This window comes from Anarrhichthys ocellatus, unplaced genomic scaffold, assembly GCF_004355925.1.
Source record: "Anarrhichthys ocellatus isolate YVR2014 unplaced genomic scaffold, GSC_Weel_1.0 scaffold41, whole genome shotgun sequence".
Lineage (NCBI taxonomy): Eukaryota > Metazoa > Chordata > Actinopteri > Perciformes > Anarhichadidae > Anarrhichthys > Anarrhichthys ocellatus.
Genome location: NW_022280071.1, coordinates 2,442,269 through 2,462,045, shown reverse-complemented (window position 1 = coordinate 2,462,045; position 19,777 = coordinate 2,442,269). Strand labels below are relative to the sequence as shown.

The 19,777-nt window shown below is 42.5% G+C and overlaps 1 protein-coding gene across 2 annotated transcripts; it reads right to left on the bottom strand.

Moving 5' to 3' along the window:
- Positions 1-3,962: 3,962 nt before the first annotated feature.
- Positions 3,963-17,590, bottom strand: has3 (hyaluronan synthase 3). 2 transcript variants are annotated; one of them, XM_031868135.1, is made up of 5 exons: positions 17,485-17,590; positions 12,034-12,230; positions 11,330-11,877; positions 6,646-6,747; positions 3,963-6,467 (listed from the first exon to the last, which is right to left on the bottom strand). In XM_031868135.1, exons 2-5 carry the CDS (start codon positions 12,125-12,127, stop codon positions 5,538-5,540), a joined length of 1,674 nt encoding a protein of 557 aa, XP_031723995.1. In that variant the 5' UTR covers positions 12,128-12,230; positions 17,485-17,590; the 3' UTR covers positions 3,963-5,537. The 2 variants fall into 2 exon arrangements, with proteins under 2 accessions (XP_031723995.1, XP_031723996.1); XM_031868136.1 differs by having other exon boundaries at positions 12,034-12,127.
- Positions 17,591-19,777: the final 2,187 nt, after the last annotated feature.

Below are 19,777 nucleotides of genomic sequence, written 5' to 3'. Positions count from 1 at the left end.
TGATCTGTGGGGATACATAGTGAAACATTACTATGGGCTGATCTGTGGGGACACATAGTGAAACATTACTATGGGGTGATCTGTGGGGATACATAGTGAAACATTACTATGGGGTGATCTGTGGGGATACATAGTGAAACATTACTATGGGCTGAGCTGTGGGTACACATAGTGAAACATTACTATGGGCTGATCTGTGGGGATACATAGTGAAATATTACTATGGGCTGATCTGTGGGGATACATAGTGATACGTGTGATTACATGGTGAGACGTGATTTGTGGTTGTAAGTGGTGATTCGTGGTGATACATGTTGATACGTGTAATACATGGTGCTGTTAGCAAATACGACTCAAGCCTATCTAGACGTCTCTGGAAGTCCATCACACACTGTCATATGATATATAAATGACAATAGGTATGCCAATATACTATAGATTTTAAGCACATTTTTAAAAGTCTGGTAAAATAACCCCCTCAGAGTGGCAGCATTACAGTAATGCTTTGCTTACAAGAAACAGAAGCATTATTGCATCTTCTCTATTTTTAAACACCAACATTTCAATCTCAGGCAGGCATAAAAATACTTCATCTATTGTCTTCACTTCTTTATGTAGAAATAGTAAATGAACATAAAAACAGGTGAATGGAAATGTACACTCTATCCTGAGGATGGCAATTACAAACAATAAATCCTCAGGAGACCATTCATATTTACCGATATCTACAGCAAGTTGCGTTAAAATCCAGCCTCTAGTTTTCAATATTTAGTACCTTGTGATTGACCAACTGTGGGAGCTTTGCCCGGATGATGGTGCTCAACAAACCTACAGGATGTAGGCTCAGCATGTGAAATCATCCTCTGGGGACCAATAGACTCACAGCAAACTGCATGGAAAGCCAGTCAGTAGTTTCTGGGATTGTTTTGTGTAGAACTAAGAATAGGACAGACTTACAATGACGTAAACAGGGTTAACGGTGTCGAGTTAATTGGTGCGTCTGGTGGCCATACATACATATAATTGATGGATGTCATTCCAGTGCTCTCCCTGCATTTCTTGTCTGCCTCTCTACAGTAACTACTGAATGAAGGCAAAACGCAAAAAAAACAACTACAATTGGGAAAGCTTCAGTTTGTGAAAGGAAGGATATTTTTCAGTTTGCTGTGAAAGCACTATTTTGTGCTTGAAAACCTTGTCCTGTCATCTTTCTTTAGATTTATACATGCTAAATGTATTTCCTACAAACTGCCCTCCACTACATCCTTGGGTATAAAAGAAAAACTGCATTATTTGTCTGCTAAAATCAACTATTTATTATCCAGTATCCAGTTTCTGACAGTTTCCTCACTGTTAAATCAAACACATCCATGCCTCTCACTTCAAACTAAAGCTGCACTCTCTAGCTTCTCAGCACCAGAGGCCGATTCAACTGATTCCATTTGAGCAACTGCTGCTTCATCCCAATTAAGAGTTTACTTCCAATAACACAAGATCAATTATAACAAAAGAAGATTGCTCATTACAGCCTGTTTGGGTGCAGGATATTATGTCTTAGTATTAATGTTTAAACATTGATGCTCTAGTCCGGTTCTGTGAAATATATATCTCTATTTTTTTTAAAGTGAGCATACAATACAGTGAACAAAATAACATCGGGAAATGTCAATGTAGTCATTTAAATCACGCGGCATTCTCTATTTGGAATAAATGGGAGGACTGTGTCCGAAATAGGAAGCATTTTTAATGACTTTGGAAAATTCCAGCATGTTGTGATGCCCAGAGATGGAAGCAGCAGAGGTCAAGGAACAAGACCTCTGGCATCACTGGTTGGCCGTCAGAAAGGAAAATCAAGCTTATTCAACACAATTTCCTTTTTACTATCCATCTATGTGTTTGAACTTTCAAGTTTAAATTCATACAGCCCACCCAAAATAAATCAATACGATTATAACCTAAATGGCACAAAGAGAAATGAAGAGATGTGTCAGTGGAGGCACAGATGTGCTGATGGTGCTCACACCTGACAAATGGACCAGTTGTTCAGTTTTTGAAACATACAGTACCTTCAAAACTAAATGTGTCTCTTTAAAAAGATGAAAGAAAAAAAAAAAGCTCTTACGCTCTTCTCTCGTGTTATTGGATGTAAACTCTTAATTGCTCAAATTGAATCAGTTAATTTGGCTTTTAATCGGCCTCTGGAGAAGCTAGAGAGCAGCTTCAGTTTTCAAAAGAAATGTCTTTGGTCTTCAGTCTTTACACCGTTGATGGAATGAATCAACTGGTTTCATCTACTGTATAAAAGGACACAAATGTCCAAAGTTAAGAGAATAGTTTCCTTTAGCAAACTATACTGTTACATAATTTGGCAATATATAAAAGTGACCACATACAAAATCTCTGAATCCCTGAATGAAACTATGACCAACTGGTGACTTAAACTGAGAAATAAGAGCTTTGGGACGGCCAGAGCAGAACAACGTCCGGTTCAAGCGAGGAGCGAGGCCTGAGGAAATGACAAATAAGAGACTTGGGATGTACCCTATGGTTCTGTTCTGAAGCCCCCCTAAAATGTTCTACAGCCCCCCCAAATAATTTGGCATTATTGGATTAAAAAAAAAACTTTTTTTTTTTTTGGTGATGTCATTAAATTAAACTATTGTTTCTCACATGGACAAGTTATTTATAACTCTAACATGCTACATATGTGCGTGCGTTCTGGTTTGTATGTTTTCTCCCCCTTCAAATTACAATCCAACACCCTATCATCATACTTAACGATATAAAGTTGACACTGTCAGGTCCATTCTCCATCCATTGTGTGCGGTCCCTTTAAGAATTAGGATTTGGGAGTGACGCGGATATGAAAGCTAGTTTATCCGTCTTTCCTTTACAAGCAGGAAAATTATTTCTCTCTTTATTTGAGAAAAGTTCAGATTTGTGTTGTCAAATTTCACTATGACCCTGAAATTCTGTCTCTTGTGTTATCATATACTGAATGCAAGCAAAACTACACTCTTTCTGATTGAACCAATCTATGAACTGTCTGAAACAATGGATATCCACGACCCCAAATTGAGGTTGGGAAGTTGTCTCACTCTCATTTACATAAGATGCAAGGTATGGGTGTTAAGGGTTTGGAGGTGTTAAGAGGCATGTTTGACACCGCTGGGCTAAGGCTACATCCATACTACTACGTTTTCAAACGAAAACGGAGTTTTAAAACTAAAACGATCTCCGTCCACATGGCGTTTCAGCATCGTTTTCGAATTGATCTCCGTCCAGACTAACACCCCTGAAAACGAATATCACGTGACTCTTCACATACACTGGGCATGCGTGTGGGTGTTGATATGAACAGGAAGTGGATTGGTTGCTTAGCTAAAATAATAGGACAGAGTAATAAAGTAGTCTTTAATAATGAATGGTTGTGTTTGATACTTAAGATCTTCTCTAAAATCTTCCTCTATGAACTCAAACAGACACAGTTCGTGGAAAGTTTTATTTACTTAACGTTAGTTACAGCACTGCAGGTCATGTTCTATCTCTCTCTCACACATCAAATTCACTTTAAAATCAACACTTACACGTAACAGTTTATTAGATTATGGGTCCATAAATGTGGTCAACGCACGTCTCTCACTCGTTGTTGTTTGTTCTCACTCGTAGCTCTGCTGGTGGCTTAGCTATCTGTCCTACTGAATAGCATTTACTGCTAACCGTGAGTTCAGACGTCCGCTCCGTAGGGTGATGACGCTGCTGGTCACTGATCGCTCCATTAACAGCTGCTTCCTCCGTAATAATGCAGACTTTTACTGAACAACAGCTGCTAGTAAAGACAACAAGGTCAGCTACACCTGTAATCAGTTGTCCATGTTAAATTAACCTGGTAGTCGATCGGTAATCAATGTTGTTTGTGAGCTTCCGGGTCACGTGATAGGGATGTGACGAATCAGGGAAGGACACGTCATGACTGCTAAGAACCAATCAAGTAGTGAACGCGGGTGTGGGCGTCATCGTTTCTAAACTTATCTGTTTCCGACCACCCACACGAAAACGCAACCCGGAGTTTTCAAACTCCTCCGTTTTCGGCGCTCGAAAACGCCGGCGTAGTGTAGACGCTCAGTGTAAACGTAGCAAAACATGTGCATTTAAAATGGAAACGGAGTAGTGTGGACGTGCTCTATGTAACAGTATAGGTTTTGAAAAGGTAAATCTTTGAAGAGATATTACTTCACAGCCACTGGATGATTACCGCAACCAACAACTCTTTGAAAGATGTCTATATGGTATGTGAGTATTGTACTAAGATAGACTAACCTATGCTTTATGATGTGTTGAGGCAGAACACAAACCGAGTCTTCACATAAACAGTCTATGTTTATTGTTCACAAACAGTAAAAGAGATGGTTCGTGTGTTTTGAAATGGGGTTCTAAGAGGTACTTATCCATAGTCAATGTATCAGGTCTACCTACTGTCAATGGCTGTCGGCCTGCCCCCAGTTTGGAGAAACGGCCAGGAGTATTGACACAAGAGCAAAGTAATATACTGCTGTGGACAGCGGCAGCAGCAACATGTATTTTAGCCACCTAAAAGAAAGGCTCACCTTAACAAAATAATTTGACCACCTTATCTTGCCATCAGACCTGAAAGTTAAAGTTATCTATGTTCTCTTCAAAGCCATTGGCCTCCGTTGACAAAAACAGTATAGATAAGTTTCACCTTCAGGTCAGTTCCATGTTGGAAAATATTCTAAATATCACACTTCATCACACTCACGTTTAAACATTTGAAACTTTCTCAGATGTATTTTGTGCCACATAGAGCATCTATCATGCCCAGTCAGTTCTTTCAATTGACTCTGGCAATTGCACCACTTCTAAAATTTGCTTTGCGTTCTGTCTGAACACCTTTGAGACACACTCTTGTGACTAAATGCATCTAAGGTCCCCTCTTCTTTTCTGGTATAGAGGTGCTTAGACTTGAGAGAATTGCCTTGCTATTTTATCTATTATTTATTATAGACGTTCAGGTCTGTCGCATTTGACCCCATCTCATCTCTATCAAAATGAGGGACCCGAAAAACTGACCAACTAATAAACAAGACCTATGTCTCTAAGTCTCATTTTGTCCCTTTTCCTACTTTATATTCATTAAAAGCACTGCACTGCACCCATTTGTCACAGTTTACAGCTAACCTGTTCCCATACACTAATGTTCTTCTGAGCACGTCGTTACTTAGTGTGTGAACACTGGATCAGTTCGTTTGGTTTGGTTTTTCAATGTGAAGCACCGTTAAGCATGATATAAATTGGCAAGCTCTGTGGATCTACTCATCACTGAGTCTCCCCTAACTGGATTAGATTCCTGCTGCTCAGATTTCAGATTCACACCTTTTTAGCACCAATGATGAAGATGAAAGTCTTTGTGATTCACAGCTCATCACTTTAGCATTTCACAGGTTCAGAGACATTGCTAGAGTCACACTGCTGTCAAACTCGGTGTGAATGTCCTACCAGTCTCCCTGGAAGCAGGGTTATGCTTCCGCATATGGCAAGTGATACTGCTCTTCCCTCTTGTTACACCGTTTGGCTACGATTGCCAGGTAGAGCACCAGCAGAATGAGCCAGTAGCAGGCGTAAAGTATTGTCCCTGCTATCAACAAGACTTTCTCTGTCTCACTAAATGGCTCCTGTGTTTCACAGTAGATTGTATACACCACACCCCCGAGCAGCACCATAGCCCACACTGTGACAGGCACAGCACCAATGAAGTTCACCACAATCTTCCTGCGGCCTGAAGTGCCCCATCCAGCCTTGTTGATGGTGAGCAGGGCAAATATCTTGGCAGGGAGCAAGCTGGACATGTAGAGCAGAGAGTACAGTGACATGAAGATCATCACCAGGCTGCCACGCAGGAAACAGGCGTAGGTGGCCTTCACCATCCCAACCAGTTGGACTGTTAATAAGAAGAGCAGGATGTTCCACAGCCTTCCACGGTAGAAGAGATGGATGACGGTGGCAACCAAGAAGAAAGGGAAGAAGCCAGTGACCACGGACTCATAGGTCATCCAGAGGCTGTGCTTGTGGAACCACAGGGCATTATACAACCACTCACGGAAATAAGACTTGCTCCATCGAGTCTGCTGGTTTAGCCAACGCAGATACTGGGTCGGTGTCTCAGTCTGGCATTGCGATCGCGCTGTGAATTTTGTCTTGTAGCCGAAGCTGAGCACCCGATTGGTGAGGTGGCGGTCATCACCGAAGCTGCACTTGGAGCCTAGGAAGGTCTGGTGGTACCAGGGCTCCAGGAAGCGCTGGAGCAAAGAGTTCCTATACATCCCCAGAGGGCCACTGATACACTGGACGCACCCAAAGTAGGACTGGCAGGCCCGCTCGATGTTGAAGGCCATCCAGTAGCGTACGCTGCTGAGGAAGGAGATCCAGGAGTCGTACTTGTTAAGGATCTGGAGGATAGGAAAGTAAAGGGAACATAAATCAACAAAGGAAGAAAAGGAAAATGTGCTTTCGTGACATGTAGTAATGAGTTTTCAATCAACTCCCTTGGTGGCCCAAGAGTTTTTAAGTTGACTTTCAAACCAAACATCTATAGTCTTGGGTCTTCATTATTGTATTGTATTTTACCTGCACGTCTCCACCGACCCCTCCCACCATTGGATCTTCCTCAAGGATCTTCAGCATTTCTATGGTACATGCTGGGTCTAGAACTGTGTCTGAGTCACACACCTGAAAAAGGACACAACAAGCACAGGGTGGCAATAATGCATCGCGTCACAGACTCAGAAATATACATCCATTGGTCAAGTTAAGGCTGCAGGTGTTGCAACACTGAGTGAAATCCATTAGAGAAATGAGAGGCTGCTGACAGATCCCAGCTGGTTCATTCTACCTACACTGAACTGGGTCAGCTGTGGACATGACCATTGACCCACAGCAAGGGCACAGAGGATATGAAGAATGAGTTTGTTGTTTAACAACTATTTGCGATGTAAAGATCCATCCCTTATCCGTAACCACTTATGCTGTTCATGGTTGCCATAGCCGGGCCTGGCTGGTCGCATGTGCTTAAAGTGCATGTTTGTGCACGTGAGGATGCCCCACTTGCTAGGCCAGGGTCGCTGATCTTCGCTGCTCTCATATAGCGATTACAACTCATAAGGCCGGCACGACCAACTAGTCATTGCGGAAACAATGCGCCAGTGGTGGGCGTCAGGGCCAGCAAGGCCTTCTTTGCTGGCCTAAACACAATCACAAAGTTATAGCTATTTTATAATTTAATAATTTTTCTTAAATACACTACATGTATTATAATTTATAAAAATATGTTTCCCATTATCTTATGTTCTCATTGCACAGCTACTGTCTTCCTCAGTTGCTCTGCTTCCAGTGCAGCTTGTTTTAAGTAGAGCTTTTATCCAATCAGATCTCACCTCTGTGTCTCTAGGTAAGAAGAGAGGCAGAGGCCTGCAGACTCACAAGTGAATCCCTTTGCAGTTTAAGTGAATGGGGACGATATTGTTGATTGTCATAGTGTTCAACCAATCAGATCTTTAGTTTGACATGTTGGGCGTATTCTTTGACGTGTCAGAGCCTGCTAGCTGGTCTACAACTACGTCAGCATTACGTGCAGCTCAGTTTCCAGTGCAGCTCTGCAGTGAGGGGCAGCGTGTGCTGTGATTGGTCAGTGGGCGAGCACGTGACTATTGTGAAACGAAATTTAAGGTAGCCAGCAAAGCTTAGTCGGAGTAGTAAGAGTTCAAATTGAAAGATATGGAAGAAATGATGACATTTTTTGCATTTTGCTTGGTGTAGTTTATTATTTTTTACCTAGCTTTGTTTTTTAACACTCAATGGCTGAAGGAGGAGAAACAGATTTGTGAGTTGGGATTTAACCGTGTGATTAAACTCTTAGTCAACAGAGAAAGGAGGATGGAGTTTGTCTTTAAGTGAACTGCATTTGGTTTGTTTTTTTACATCTAATATCTGAATGGCCCTCGAGTGTGTAGCAGAATGCGTGTTCCGCTGCAGTGTTGCTGGATTGATTTGTTGCTCTGTTGTCATATGAATATATGTGACTGGTTCTTGTGAGTTTGTTGTTGTCATTGTGTTAATTATATAGATTTGGACTATATGCATTGTCCGTTAATTCCGAAGCATCCCGTCATGTGCAGAGTTATTGTTTGTTAAGCTAGTTTAGCGTAGCCTCCCAGAAGTGCGGGGCCTCAGCTGTGTTTTGGTTATTTTTGTTCCGGGTTCAGAGGTCACAGCCCGTTGTCTCCTACGTGAGCAAAGTCCAACGAAAACATTATATTTCCCACAATTTAAGCTTCTGCATTTTCCAAACGCACTAGTATTATTCAAACGTATTGTTCGGTTCATAAGCCTCGTACCGAACGGTTTAATACGAATACGTGTATTATTACACCCTTAGAAACAAATAACCGTAGCTGTGGCTCATAATGAGGTTATTAGGAGGTGGAACTGTAGTCGGACAGCACTGAAGGCCCAGGTATAGAATGCACGGCCCGCCACTGCGTTGCGCACACCCTTCCGGTTCCCTCTCAGGTAAACATTGTTAGCTCTGTCAGCAGGTTTGCTGTAGTTTGTAACGTTAGCACTACTAGCACTGTGAGGCGTCGCCATGTTGAGAGCCGTTGAGAGGCAATCGAAATGCTACCAATCTCGTATCTTGCACCGTTAAGTCCGATGTTGATTTTCTGTTGTTTTGGGTGGCTATTGTTTGTTCAATGGCTTTTATGTGAGACACAAAAGTTTAAAATATAGTTCAAAGATTTTGAATGCCTGTTTGGTTTAAATTTAGGATTAGAATTAAAATGTGGTTCTCAATACGATATCCAGAGCAACATAGCAGCAAACAACTATTTGCAATGTAAAAATATATAGGATTAATGTCTAACTGAGCAGAGAATGAAGTCACTCTCCCTCTATGTGTGTTGTAATCCGAGTTTTTCTTTTCTTTGTTTACATCGCCAGGCCAGCCGCAACTGCATGTTTGTGCATAGTTAGTTGCATGCCTGTTGCCCTTCTTTGTACTGGTCACGCTGTTAGCACCATTAGCTGCTAGCACCATTAGCTGCTAGCAGCCACCTCTGCCGTTGCCAATATGAGAGCCAGGGAGAGGCAATCCCTCTGCTCTGAATTTTGTATTGAGAATCATTAAGGGTGTGATATTATGTGAAGACTCAACACATACGTATTCAAAGGAAAGGCACCCATAGATGCACATTTACCTTATGGTACTTTATAGTGCAGCTGGTATTTCTACTAAATTAAAAGTCTGACTTAAACATTGTCAGCATTCATAGTATGCAAACAATGTTCAGTATTATTTATTTCATTGAGAGGAATGTTGACATCAGTATGAGCCAGCACAGAAGCAGGACAGATATCCAAAGCACCATTAATACAGCTGACTTAATTAAATGATATCTGGTTAGAGTGTGCAGATGAATATAAATTGTCCTCCATTGATGGCTTTGTAATGTGATTATTGTTGGCCACACACACTCAGCCGTCCCTATGTTCACAGTTGAATTGGTCGTCAATTTTTGGCCTACTGCCAAAATCTGCGGTTAACTTAATACAAGAAAACTTTCTGGAAGATAAAATAATCTGAATTCAATGCTGTAGCTACACAGCGCAATGGAAAAGGACAGACTCTCTTTTCCACTGTTACAAACCACACAGCAACAAAACATAAACACCAGTGACATTACAAGATGACAAGCTTTTATTAGGACAATCCATGATGGGCTAATGTATTGACAAAGATGGTCGAATCTGATCAAAGCATTGAGCAGAGAAATGTGTTAATTCCTTCTTTCTGCACTGATTACAGGTCTTGCAGTGGAATAACGTTTGAGAGTGGGTGTTCTTTCATTCTTTCAGGTTTTATTTTGTCACCATTTTGGAATCATGAGACCCTTGAATTCTTGAAACGACACATTGAAATAGCTTGAGAAATGTAGACTCGCCATCACTATTTGTTTACAGGACAGTCCTGCCTGCTCCAATATGGCGGCAACGTTGATGTATCGCGGCAACGTTGATGTATCGCAGCAACGGGATAAAGCGGCAAATGCGGCATCTAGGTGTATTTTACGTATAGGGAGGGTCCACACCTAACAGGAGCTTATTCTAACCATACATTTACATTTACAGGAAACTACATAGAGTATATAGTGAGTAAATGTATGTGTTCTAATCAAGGGGTGAAGAGCTAATCTGTCAATTCAGAAAGTTTTGTTTCCCAAATTACACAGAATTTCACCGAAAGACCAGATGTCCCAGTTTTCCACTAGTCCTTAACCACAGCATGAATTTGTGCATCTGTGTGGAGCTGGAGACAGCTCCATGCACAAATGTAAGTGTAGATTGAAACACACATTTGTGAAGACCCAAAATTACATACAAATTGTTGCAGACATTTGTAAATCGTATTCTTCATTTGTAGATCATGTAATACACATTTGTGACCATTTTGAGATCAATTTCACTACAAACTATCTGCCTGGGATACACTCATGTCGAGCCGTGAGGGCTCGAGACCCGTCGTCCCGGGAACGATAGAAAATGTGTTTGGGACGCAGTAAACTCAATGTAGTTGCATCTGGAGGATGCAACCTATTGTTTCTCCGCTCCATTGTGAACAACAAAGGACGAGAGCTAGCTAGCGTTAGCTGCTAGCAGCCGGTAAGCCACACAGTCCTGCATGGAGCGTGCAGCTAAGGTTAATGGGTGGTGCCATTGATTAACATTATATTAAGTTCATGCTCCATTCAGTTAAAATGAGTATTGGGCGAAGGGGAATTCTAACATTATCATGATGTGTTCAAATGTAATCTTTTTGCAAAAACTTGAATAAATACAGTTCTTTGAATTTAGATTCAAGTGATTGTATTTTTGAGGTAAATGTGATTTCCTGTTTTACTCTTGTTTTCTGGTTTCAAAATGGAATAGAGAATAATGGAGTACACTGTATTATCCTTACTCCACACATACACTTCGTAACACAGGCTGTCTGTTGAAAACAGGAAGTCTCAAGCCCAAGCCGAGGTAACCCTTGTTATCATTAGGGTTATTTTCTCAGATTTCCCAAATTTCCTTGAGACATACAAGAGATTATATAAATGTTGCTACAGGCTGAGTGTAGTATACCTTATGGGGAGGAAACAGATCTTGTGAATGTGTAAAATTGGTCAAGTGGCCCTCTAAACCTTTTTTAAAACTTCTAAAATGTTTTTTGATGTGGTCCCTCAAATATGCATACTATTTTCGGTGTCCTTACCTGCACATAATCCACACTGTCCCCCAGTGCTTTAAAGGCAGTGTACATCACCTCTCTTTTCCCTCCCCACTCCTGCATGATACAGGAGTAGCGGCAGCCTCTGGCCAGCCGAGCCACTCGTGCTGCCTCCTCCATGTGCACTGTGCTCCTCCCTCCACCTCCGACTCCTCCTCCACTCCCATCACTGTGGTAGTTTCCCTTCCACACCATACTGCCAGCCTGGTCAGCCCCGCCCATCACCTCCTGAAAAATGTCAACCATGTAGTGATCCTCTGGCCGGTTACCATCCACCACCAGCACAACCTTCAGCCCAGGGAAGGAGATTCGGCGAACACTGCGCAGGCACTTCCTCAGGTAGTCCGGGTCCTCCTGGTAGGCAGCAATGCAGAGAGCCACGGAGCGTCGGAGGTGCTGTGGCCTTGAGGGGCTCCTCATCCGCCGATGCTCCAGGAAGGCGAAAAGGCTCTGGAGGAGGAGATGGAGGGAAAGGAAGGCACCATAGAGGCCAAAGGAGAGGTGGTGCTGCTCAGTGTGGATGAACTGGTAGCCTTTATCAGGAAGAAACACAGTAGAGACGAAGTTAAGAAAAACCAAACCAAAAAACGTCACCTGTTATCATCATCATCATCATCGTGACCATCACTTGTTTTGATTCTCATATACATGTTTGTCTATGAGTATATCATTGAAATTCACAAGTTAACCTGTGACATAGGCCAGCAGAATGGTGAAGAGGACCACCGCAGCAAAAAGGGTGGTGACCACGATGTTCAGCGCATTCCTGCAGCGAGAGGGCATCTGGAGGTGGAGGAGAATGTGGGGTAGTGTGGACCCCAACAGATGTCAAAGTGAGGATCATTCAGTAAGAGGACGCATGTTCAGGGACAGGTTGAAGGATTTACTGGAGTGAAGATCAGGTAAGAGGAGAGCAGAAATGAGAAGTTTATTTTATAGAAAGGGTGAAAGTGGAAGGAGAAGGAGAAGGAGAAGGCAGGGAAAGAGAGAAGTAACACTGAAAGTGGGTAAACTGTGTTTGAATTGACTTTCACAAGAATAAATAGTTTCATTTATAGCAATGCTACTTAGTTTTGCACAACATTTGCTACTTGAATCCACGTATGGACATACACATGAGGAGCTTGAGCATGTTATTCACTACATGAAAGGGTGACGTATCAACACAGGTCTTTTGTACAAGTCAGGTTGGACAGATATTGGGGCCTCTGGATTCCAGAGACCATGCAACACTTCCTGTTTTTTATACAAAAGATTTTACCGGCCACCATCAGCTAAAAGGCACCAGCATCAACCGTTGACATCATGGAGACATGATGCCAAAAGAGAACTGTTCAGTGTAGCAGTTATTTACAGCTACTAATAATTATGGAACTATTGCTGATACTAGTATGAGTACTAAACCCACTATTGACCTCCACTATAGTTGTATTACAACAGTAGTTGAGCTGAAGGCTTTAACTGGCCAGGACACGGAGACTGCTTTTGGGTTTATAGAACTTTACTGAATGATTCAGGCATCAGGATCTGTAATGCTCAATTTTTACTTAGTATATATTTCTACTCAGTATATCGTATTCATGCATAGGTAACTTCACGGTGTCTCTGTTGTGCAGAAGAAGAATTCTCCCTCTCTGTTCACAAAGATAACTAACTGTGTTGTATGAGAATGTTCCAGCACCAAGGCCTTTGGGCCGCTTGTTGTGGTTGCTGGACGTTTGTTTTTCATTGTTGTTCCTATCAGTCTGAAATCAAAATGTCTGTAACGTTGGCCGTCGGCCCCCACCTTTGCTCATTCTGTATAAAGAAAGCTTGTTCACTTTTGTCTTGGTCCTTCCTCACTGAGACTGTACACATTCTGTTGTGATGATTGAACCTTCTCTGCGCAGAGAGTAAATACTTAAAAGACAACCTGGTTTTCATATACACTGCACAGAATACCTTGTCAAAGAGTATCTGGCTTAGATTTGGTGGACATTCAAGCTCTTTAAATGAAGAACTTACAGTTGAACACCATCTGCCCATCTGTTCTACCCTCATTCATATTCCTCCCTCCTTCCTCGCCCCTCCTCCCATTAGACCCTCTGGCGCTCCCTTCTTCCCTCTCTCTGGGTTAATAGTTCTAATTAAAGGCCATCCGGGGTTTGGCCAGTGCTTGGAACAGTCAAAACGGAGGAACAATTCTGTCTTTTCATGGCCCTCCTCACCCTCCACCCCCAACCCACCTGGCCAGGCCAACGCAGGAGAGACAGACAGATATCTCTGTTACATTCAGCTCTGTGGGACACACTAGCACAGACACATGTATCCACCTCTCTGAGTGGATGTATAGATTTACATCCTGGCACTGGAGAAACAGTCTATGTGCTCTCCAGGTTGTTACAGAAAGGGGGATTTTGTTAATAGAGGTTTTGGAAAAGACACTAAAGAGTCTCCTTCTCAAGCATTGTTTTTACGTGTCATCACTGTCATTTAGAGGTTCTTTCCACTGACAGCCCTGTTTTGTCTTTCTTATCCGGCTCTCTTGACTGTTAGTCAAAATGTTGGAAAATCCCACCCATGAGGTCAAATGTAATCCCTGACATATTCAAAGCTACAAGGTTACGAGGTTCATTTATTTTCATTGTTTAACACAGAACTGCAGTCTCATTTTGCTACAAAAGAAAAAATACATACACAAAAAAAGCTGCTGCTAAACCCTCCTTCACCTCATTCTTTGGACTCTAAATCTCTAGAACCAGTTTGTCGAAGCACCTCATCACAATGGGTGTGAGTGCCACGGGGCGGTAGTCACTCAGACTGGACACTTCAGGTATACAGATATGATGGTGCATTTATTTAAAAAATGGTTTACCAAATTACAATTGCAGTTAAATGAAATTATGTTTTTATTTGCCCAGTTTTTAAAATATAGTTTGTCCAAGGCAAAACACTAAACAGTTTAAAACATTTAAAATCTGTGATCCTTCTTTCTGTGGCAGTGGCCCTGTTAGTGTGTAAGTACACAACACTCGTCAGAAAGAGGTAGAAGGAGGAGCACAAGGTCAAATATTGCACTGTATGTCATTTTTTAATATATATCTATAGATAGATAGATATATATATGGATCAGCAGAAAAAAATACTGTCATTATTCTTACAACTGTTTGTTGACACTGAATGTAATCTACTGGAAGCCACGCCCCCTTATGACTGTCACCAGGTGTCATCTGGTCGTAGCAGCAGCAGAAGGATGGAGGGGAGGAGATGCTTTCCATTGTTTTGTGAGTTCTAGAATGTTCTACTTCTGTGTTGTGGTACTTCTATCTGTTGTATTGGTCAGTCTCAAAGAAAAGCACACAGCAGCTGTATTCATCACATCTGGCTCAAGGATCAACTGATACATCTTGGTGGTCAAAGGTCACTGTGACCAAAACATGTTTCTGACCATAACTCAATTATTCATATGCTGATTATGAGAACTTCCCTCAGAAGTCTAATGGGATAAGATTATGATGATGATCTTTCACTTCCTGTGATATTTACTGTGTTTCATTGTTACTTGGACAGAATAACGTCTGGGAGGAAAACATGCATTATTTTGAGTCATGTTCTATTTTATTTTTCTCAAAAGATGATAAAATGATCCGTCTCTTCTGCTGCTGAACGTTCACCAGCCGCTCTCTAACTGTCTGTTGGCTGTTTGCTGCTGAGCAGCAGTGTCACAGTGTTACATTGTCACAGTGAACAGTGTCACAGTGTACAGTGTACAGTGTTACAGTGTCACAGTGTAACATTGTCACAGTGAACAGTGTCACAGTGTACAGTGTTACAGTGTCACAGTGTAACAGTGTCACAGTGTCACAGTATACAGTGTACAGTGTTACAGTGTAACAGTGTCACAGTGTACAGTGTCACAGTGTAACAGTGTCACAGTATACAGTGTACAGTGTCACAGTGTAACAGTGTCACAGTGTAACAGTGTCACAGTGTCACAGTATACAGTGTACAGTGTAACAGTGTCACAGTGTATAATGCTGCATCACAGCGGTGTCACTGAAAGAGAACAGAGACAGTGAAAACCAAAATAGTGTGTATTAGCTTTTTGCTACATTCAAGCTGTGTGTATTGGAGTGGAAATACATATGCTGTGCTATGACATGCCAAGACATTTTTGGTCATCTTGGAATCTTCTCACATATTCTTCTATGCACCTGTCCTTATAATGTTGTTCAAAATGAATATTTCATTCAGAAACATTGTCTCTCTACAGCAGCATACCCAGTGAGAAGGCAGACGTGGAGGTCCGATGGCAGGAAGTGAGGGAGAGATGACAGGATGAGCTGAGAGGTATTGAGGACGTGCGGTTGGTGAGCACACAAAAAGGGAACTAACGTGTCTACGTGTCTAAGGACAGGCCCTACATGTTCATGTTCATCACATGAACAACATTGAATATGTGATGGATTACACCAATTAACCTGCCAGCTCACCTCCTCACTTCCTGCTAATGTTAGCCTTGACATTATCAATGCGGGCCAGCAAACACAACACATTTTTAATATGAGGAGAGAGTTATGATGTGAAACACAAAATACAGAATAAAAAAACTGTAAACAAAAAAGAAATGTCTGGGACTTCAGGGTCATTTGCCTTCAGCGTGCTCTCTCCGTGCCTCCACATCTCTCCTGGTAGTGCAGCACTAAATCATCTTTTACATTTCTCATCACATAATGAAGGAAATGATGTAGCTGAGGAGATGTGAGTCACAGGATCACCATTCAAAACAAACACAAGAAAGTAATGTCTGAATTGCATGTCAGTTGTGTTTGATGAAGTCATTTGTATACCTTCTATTGAAATGGGCCCAGTGTAGCCTCTGGTCCTCCACTCACGTCTTGTGGTGACTCGCTCAGTTTAGCGATCTTTCAACTTGTGATAACTACCTTTGAAACCTAACATCAATCTAAATATGCATTCTAATGAGATTCTAACGCTCCAGGTAACAAACGTTGTCTTTAAATCTGTGGCAGAGTAAAACACAGTGTAACAGGAGAATAAGTAGAACAAAGTGATAAGTTTAGACGATCTAAACTAAACAGTAGCCACCCCAATAAACACGGTCACACCAGACCAAGTGAGGCTGTAGCTGCTAATCCCTGACTGTGTTGAAATGAGCAAGGGTGTTTTCTAGTGGTTATGAATTTAACTTTACATTTGTAGGAAGAAGAATTTGTTATTTCTGACTGGAACATGGCGTTTATAATCTATTTCACCTGAGGTCTCATAAGCAGCCTGTCAAATACTAGCAGGCTTTGTGTAAAAAGCAACCAGACCCGGCAGGTCCGGCATGGCAGTGATGCCACGGAAAGTCAAACAGGGCGGCGCTTTCTTTGGAGAAGGCAGAAGCCTTCAAACGGCCGCTCTGAGGCGTTCCTGTCAACCGTTTCCTACCGGTCACCGTCTGCCTCCAGAGAGGGAAAAAGCAGCGCATGTACATGCCAGGAGGCAACACACACACACACACACACACACACACACACACTCACACACTCACTCACTCACTCACTCACTCACTCACTCACTCACTCACTCACACTCACACTCTCTCTCTCTCTCTCACACACACACCTATTCCTCAGCTATTACTGAGTCATTTTATAACTTCCCTCTTTAAAGCAGAAAGAGCAGCAGTTCTGGAATTTATGTAGTCCTGTTCAAGTGAATTAGTTTACTAACTCACTGACACTCACTGACACACACACACACACACACTCTCACACACACACACACACACACTCAAACACACACTCAGTGTCAAGCAGAAGAAATATTTTCTCTACCTCACATTGCAAACACATTCACCACACAAGCCAGAACACACTCGAGTCTTTGTATGTTTCTGACTAAAGTTGCTTATTTTAACGGTCCTGAAACTTCTGTTCAGTTGATGTCCGTCTTGAACAGGTTTGATCTCATGCGAGTACTTTCATTCATTCTCTTTTCCAAAACCTTAACAACTATTGATTTAATCCTAAACCCCAGTTTAGATGCATAAACAGTCCTTAATGCGGACCACCAGAACACAGATGTGTCTCGTCTTTCTGTGCTAGTAGCAGCAGTTTACATCATGAAGACAGAACATGTTTTAAAAGCCTTACCTTCCTGATCCAGTGGACCCTCTGTCTTTGTCTCCCCCTGAGGACTCCCCCCAAATCTCCGTCTGGTCCGTCCGTTGAGCCGGGACGTCCTCTACTCTCCTCAGCACAGCACTCTCCTTGTTCTGTACCCCCCCCCCCCTTCTATTAGCTCACACTACATCTTTATTCCAGCCTGCTCACTTAATTCAGGAGATCCCGCATCCAAAAATACAGCAGGCAGCTGAAACCTCTACCCTCCACCACTTTCCTGAGCCAGCCTCCCCGCTGCCTGCTCCTCCCCCACCTCCTCCCTCTATCTCCCAGGACTGTCCCAGGGCATGAAGCCCCCCAGCTGAGATGGGATCAGAGGTGCTCAACCAGCAGCTGATGCTGGTATAGTCTTACGTCTGTAGCTCACAGGTTGGGGACAGTAGCTAGTCCGGTCTCTGCCTCTGGTGCTCTCCATCCATGCTCCTGATTTCCATCAGCATGGGGCCAAAGTGATGGTGAAGGTGAAGACCGCGGGCCAAAGTGGGGTCCTCGAGTCTGATTTCCTCCTTGCGCCCTGCAACGAGTCTTCCCCAGGTTTCCTCACCTCCCCCCCTCTTCTTCCTCTGTCCCGTGCTGCAGTATTAACTCGTCTCTGCATCCCCTGTTTGCAGCAGAGCCTAAATCATTCTCTCCTCTCCCCCTCTGTCACACTGTCCCGACTGGCTGGTAGACTGATGCTGCTGAGCTTCTCCTCCACAGCTCCCCTCTCTGTCTCCTATAACCCCCTTCTCCTCTCCTCGCTCTCCCCCCTTCCCTCCCTGGACACCCCAGCTAGCTCCCTATCCCTCTGCAATGCAGCCAGCAGCCTCCAACAAGCCTGGGGACTGTTTGACCGGAGCCCCCTCTACTCTCCACCTCTCCGCCTGGCTCAAAGCATCCTTTATGGTCTTATTTATTTACCCTCCCTCCCTCTCCTCTCCTGCTCTGAAGCTAAGCTGCTGACGTCCTGCAGGTTCCACGGCTGGGCTGGCAGCCTCATACACACACTGCACTACGCCACTGAGAATCGGTACATCACAATGCATTTCATTTAGGTTAGGTCATAGAATGCATATGACTTAAAACAGGCTAAGATTGTTCAACTCAACCAACCTACAAGTACAGCATCTCTCATGCTCTACATGGACCTTTCTGGCTCCCTGGCCGTAGCACATGGTGAGGAAACGTCATTACCGTATTAGACTTCTCATGGTTTTATCAGCTCTGTCAACAGAGGGCAGAACTAACTGTAGGTCAATTTACAGGCTTTGAATGATGCTTCTGCAGAGATACACCTTTTACTTTACATTGTGGTTAGATAGGGCTCGGTATCTATACCTTTTGTGAATAAGCAGAAATAAACTAGTACCAAGTAGTATCAAATGATATCTGCAATTGATCCTTTTTGTGCTCAGACCTAGAAATTGTTGTATGGTTCTTCGATTTTACGTAATGTGTTATTGCTCCACTACCTCAGCAGCTACAATCCATACAGCAGGACTGCCTGCACACGGCGCTGAACACATAAACCTGAGCAGGCGGATAGCAACGGTGCTAACAGCGCGACCAGTGGCAGCAGTGCTGACAGAGCTAACAGTTTTAAACTTCACGGTTAAAAGCACTATAAACATGTTGAGGGATTTTACAAAGAAAGCCGATTCATTTTGAGACATTTCAGAAACAGGAGGTCTTAAAATCTACATTGGAGTAAATATTTTGCAGCCAAATCAAATAGTTTACAGGATATTCAACCTTCGTTTCTTTATAATGCATTTAATACTTGACTTCTTTCTTTACAGGGCTTGTAAAAAGGCAACATAATAGTCCATGAATATGAGATATGACTTGACAGAGAATCACAGCGTTTTGTCGATTATAGTCGTTGCCTCTTTGATTCTTGTTTGTGTGTCCGCTGGCGTATCGAAGAACAATGCAACCAATAGCACAATGAGCATAAACGCGCATTCCTTGTTTGAACACCATCTGTGGCTCAAATTACAATGAATGACAATAAACACATTAAAACTCAAAATGATTGATCACTGATGCCATTTCTTATATATTCCCCCGAGAGTTGAAACCAATTCCATCATGGTCTTCATGTTTTTGTAAAATGGTCAGGAGCGATAACAAAATGATATCCCTTTATGATATCCTATAAATGAATTCTAAAAACACACCTGTTGAATTAAAAGAAGAGATTCTCATTTTCTTTGGTGTTTTGGTCGTATACACATATATATACATATACATATATATATACATATATACATATATACACATA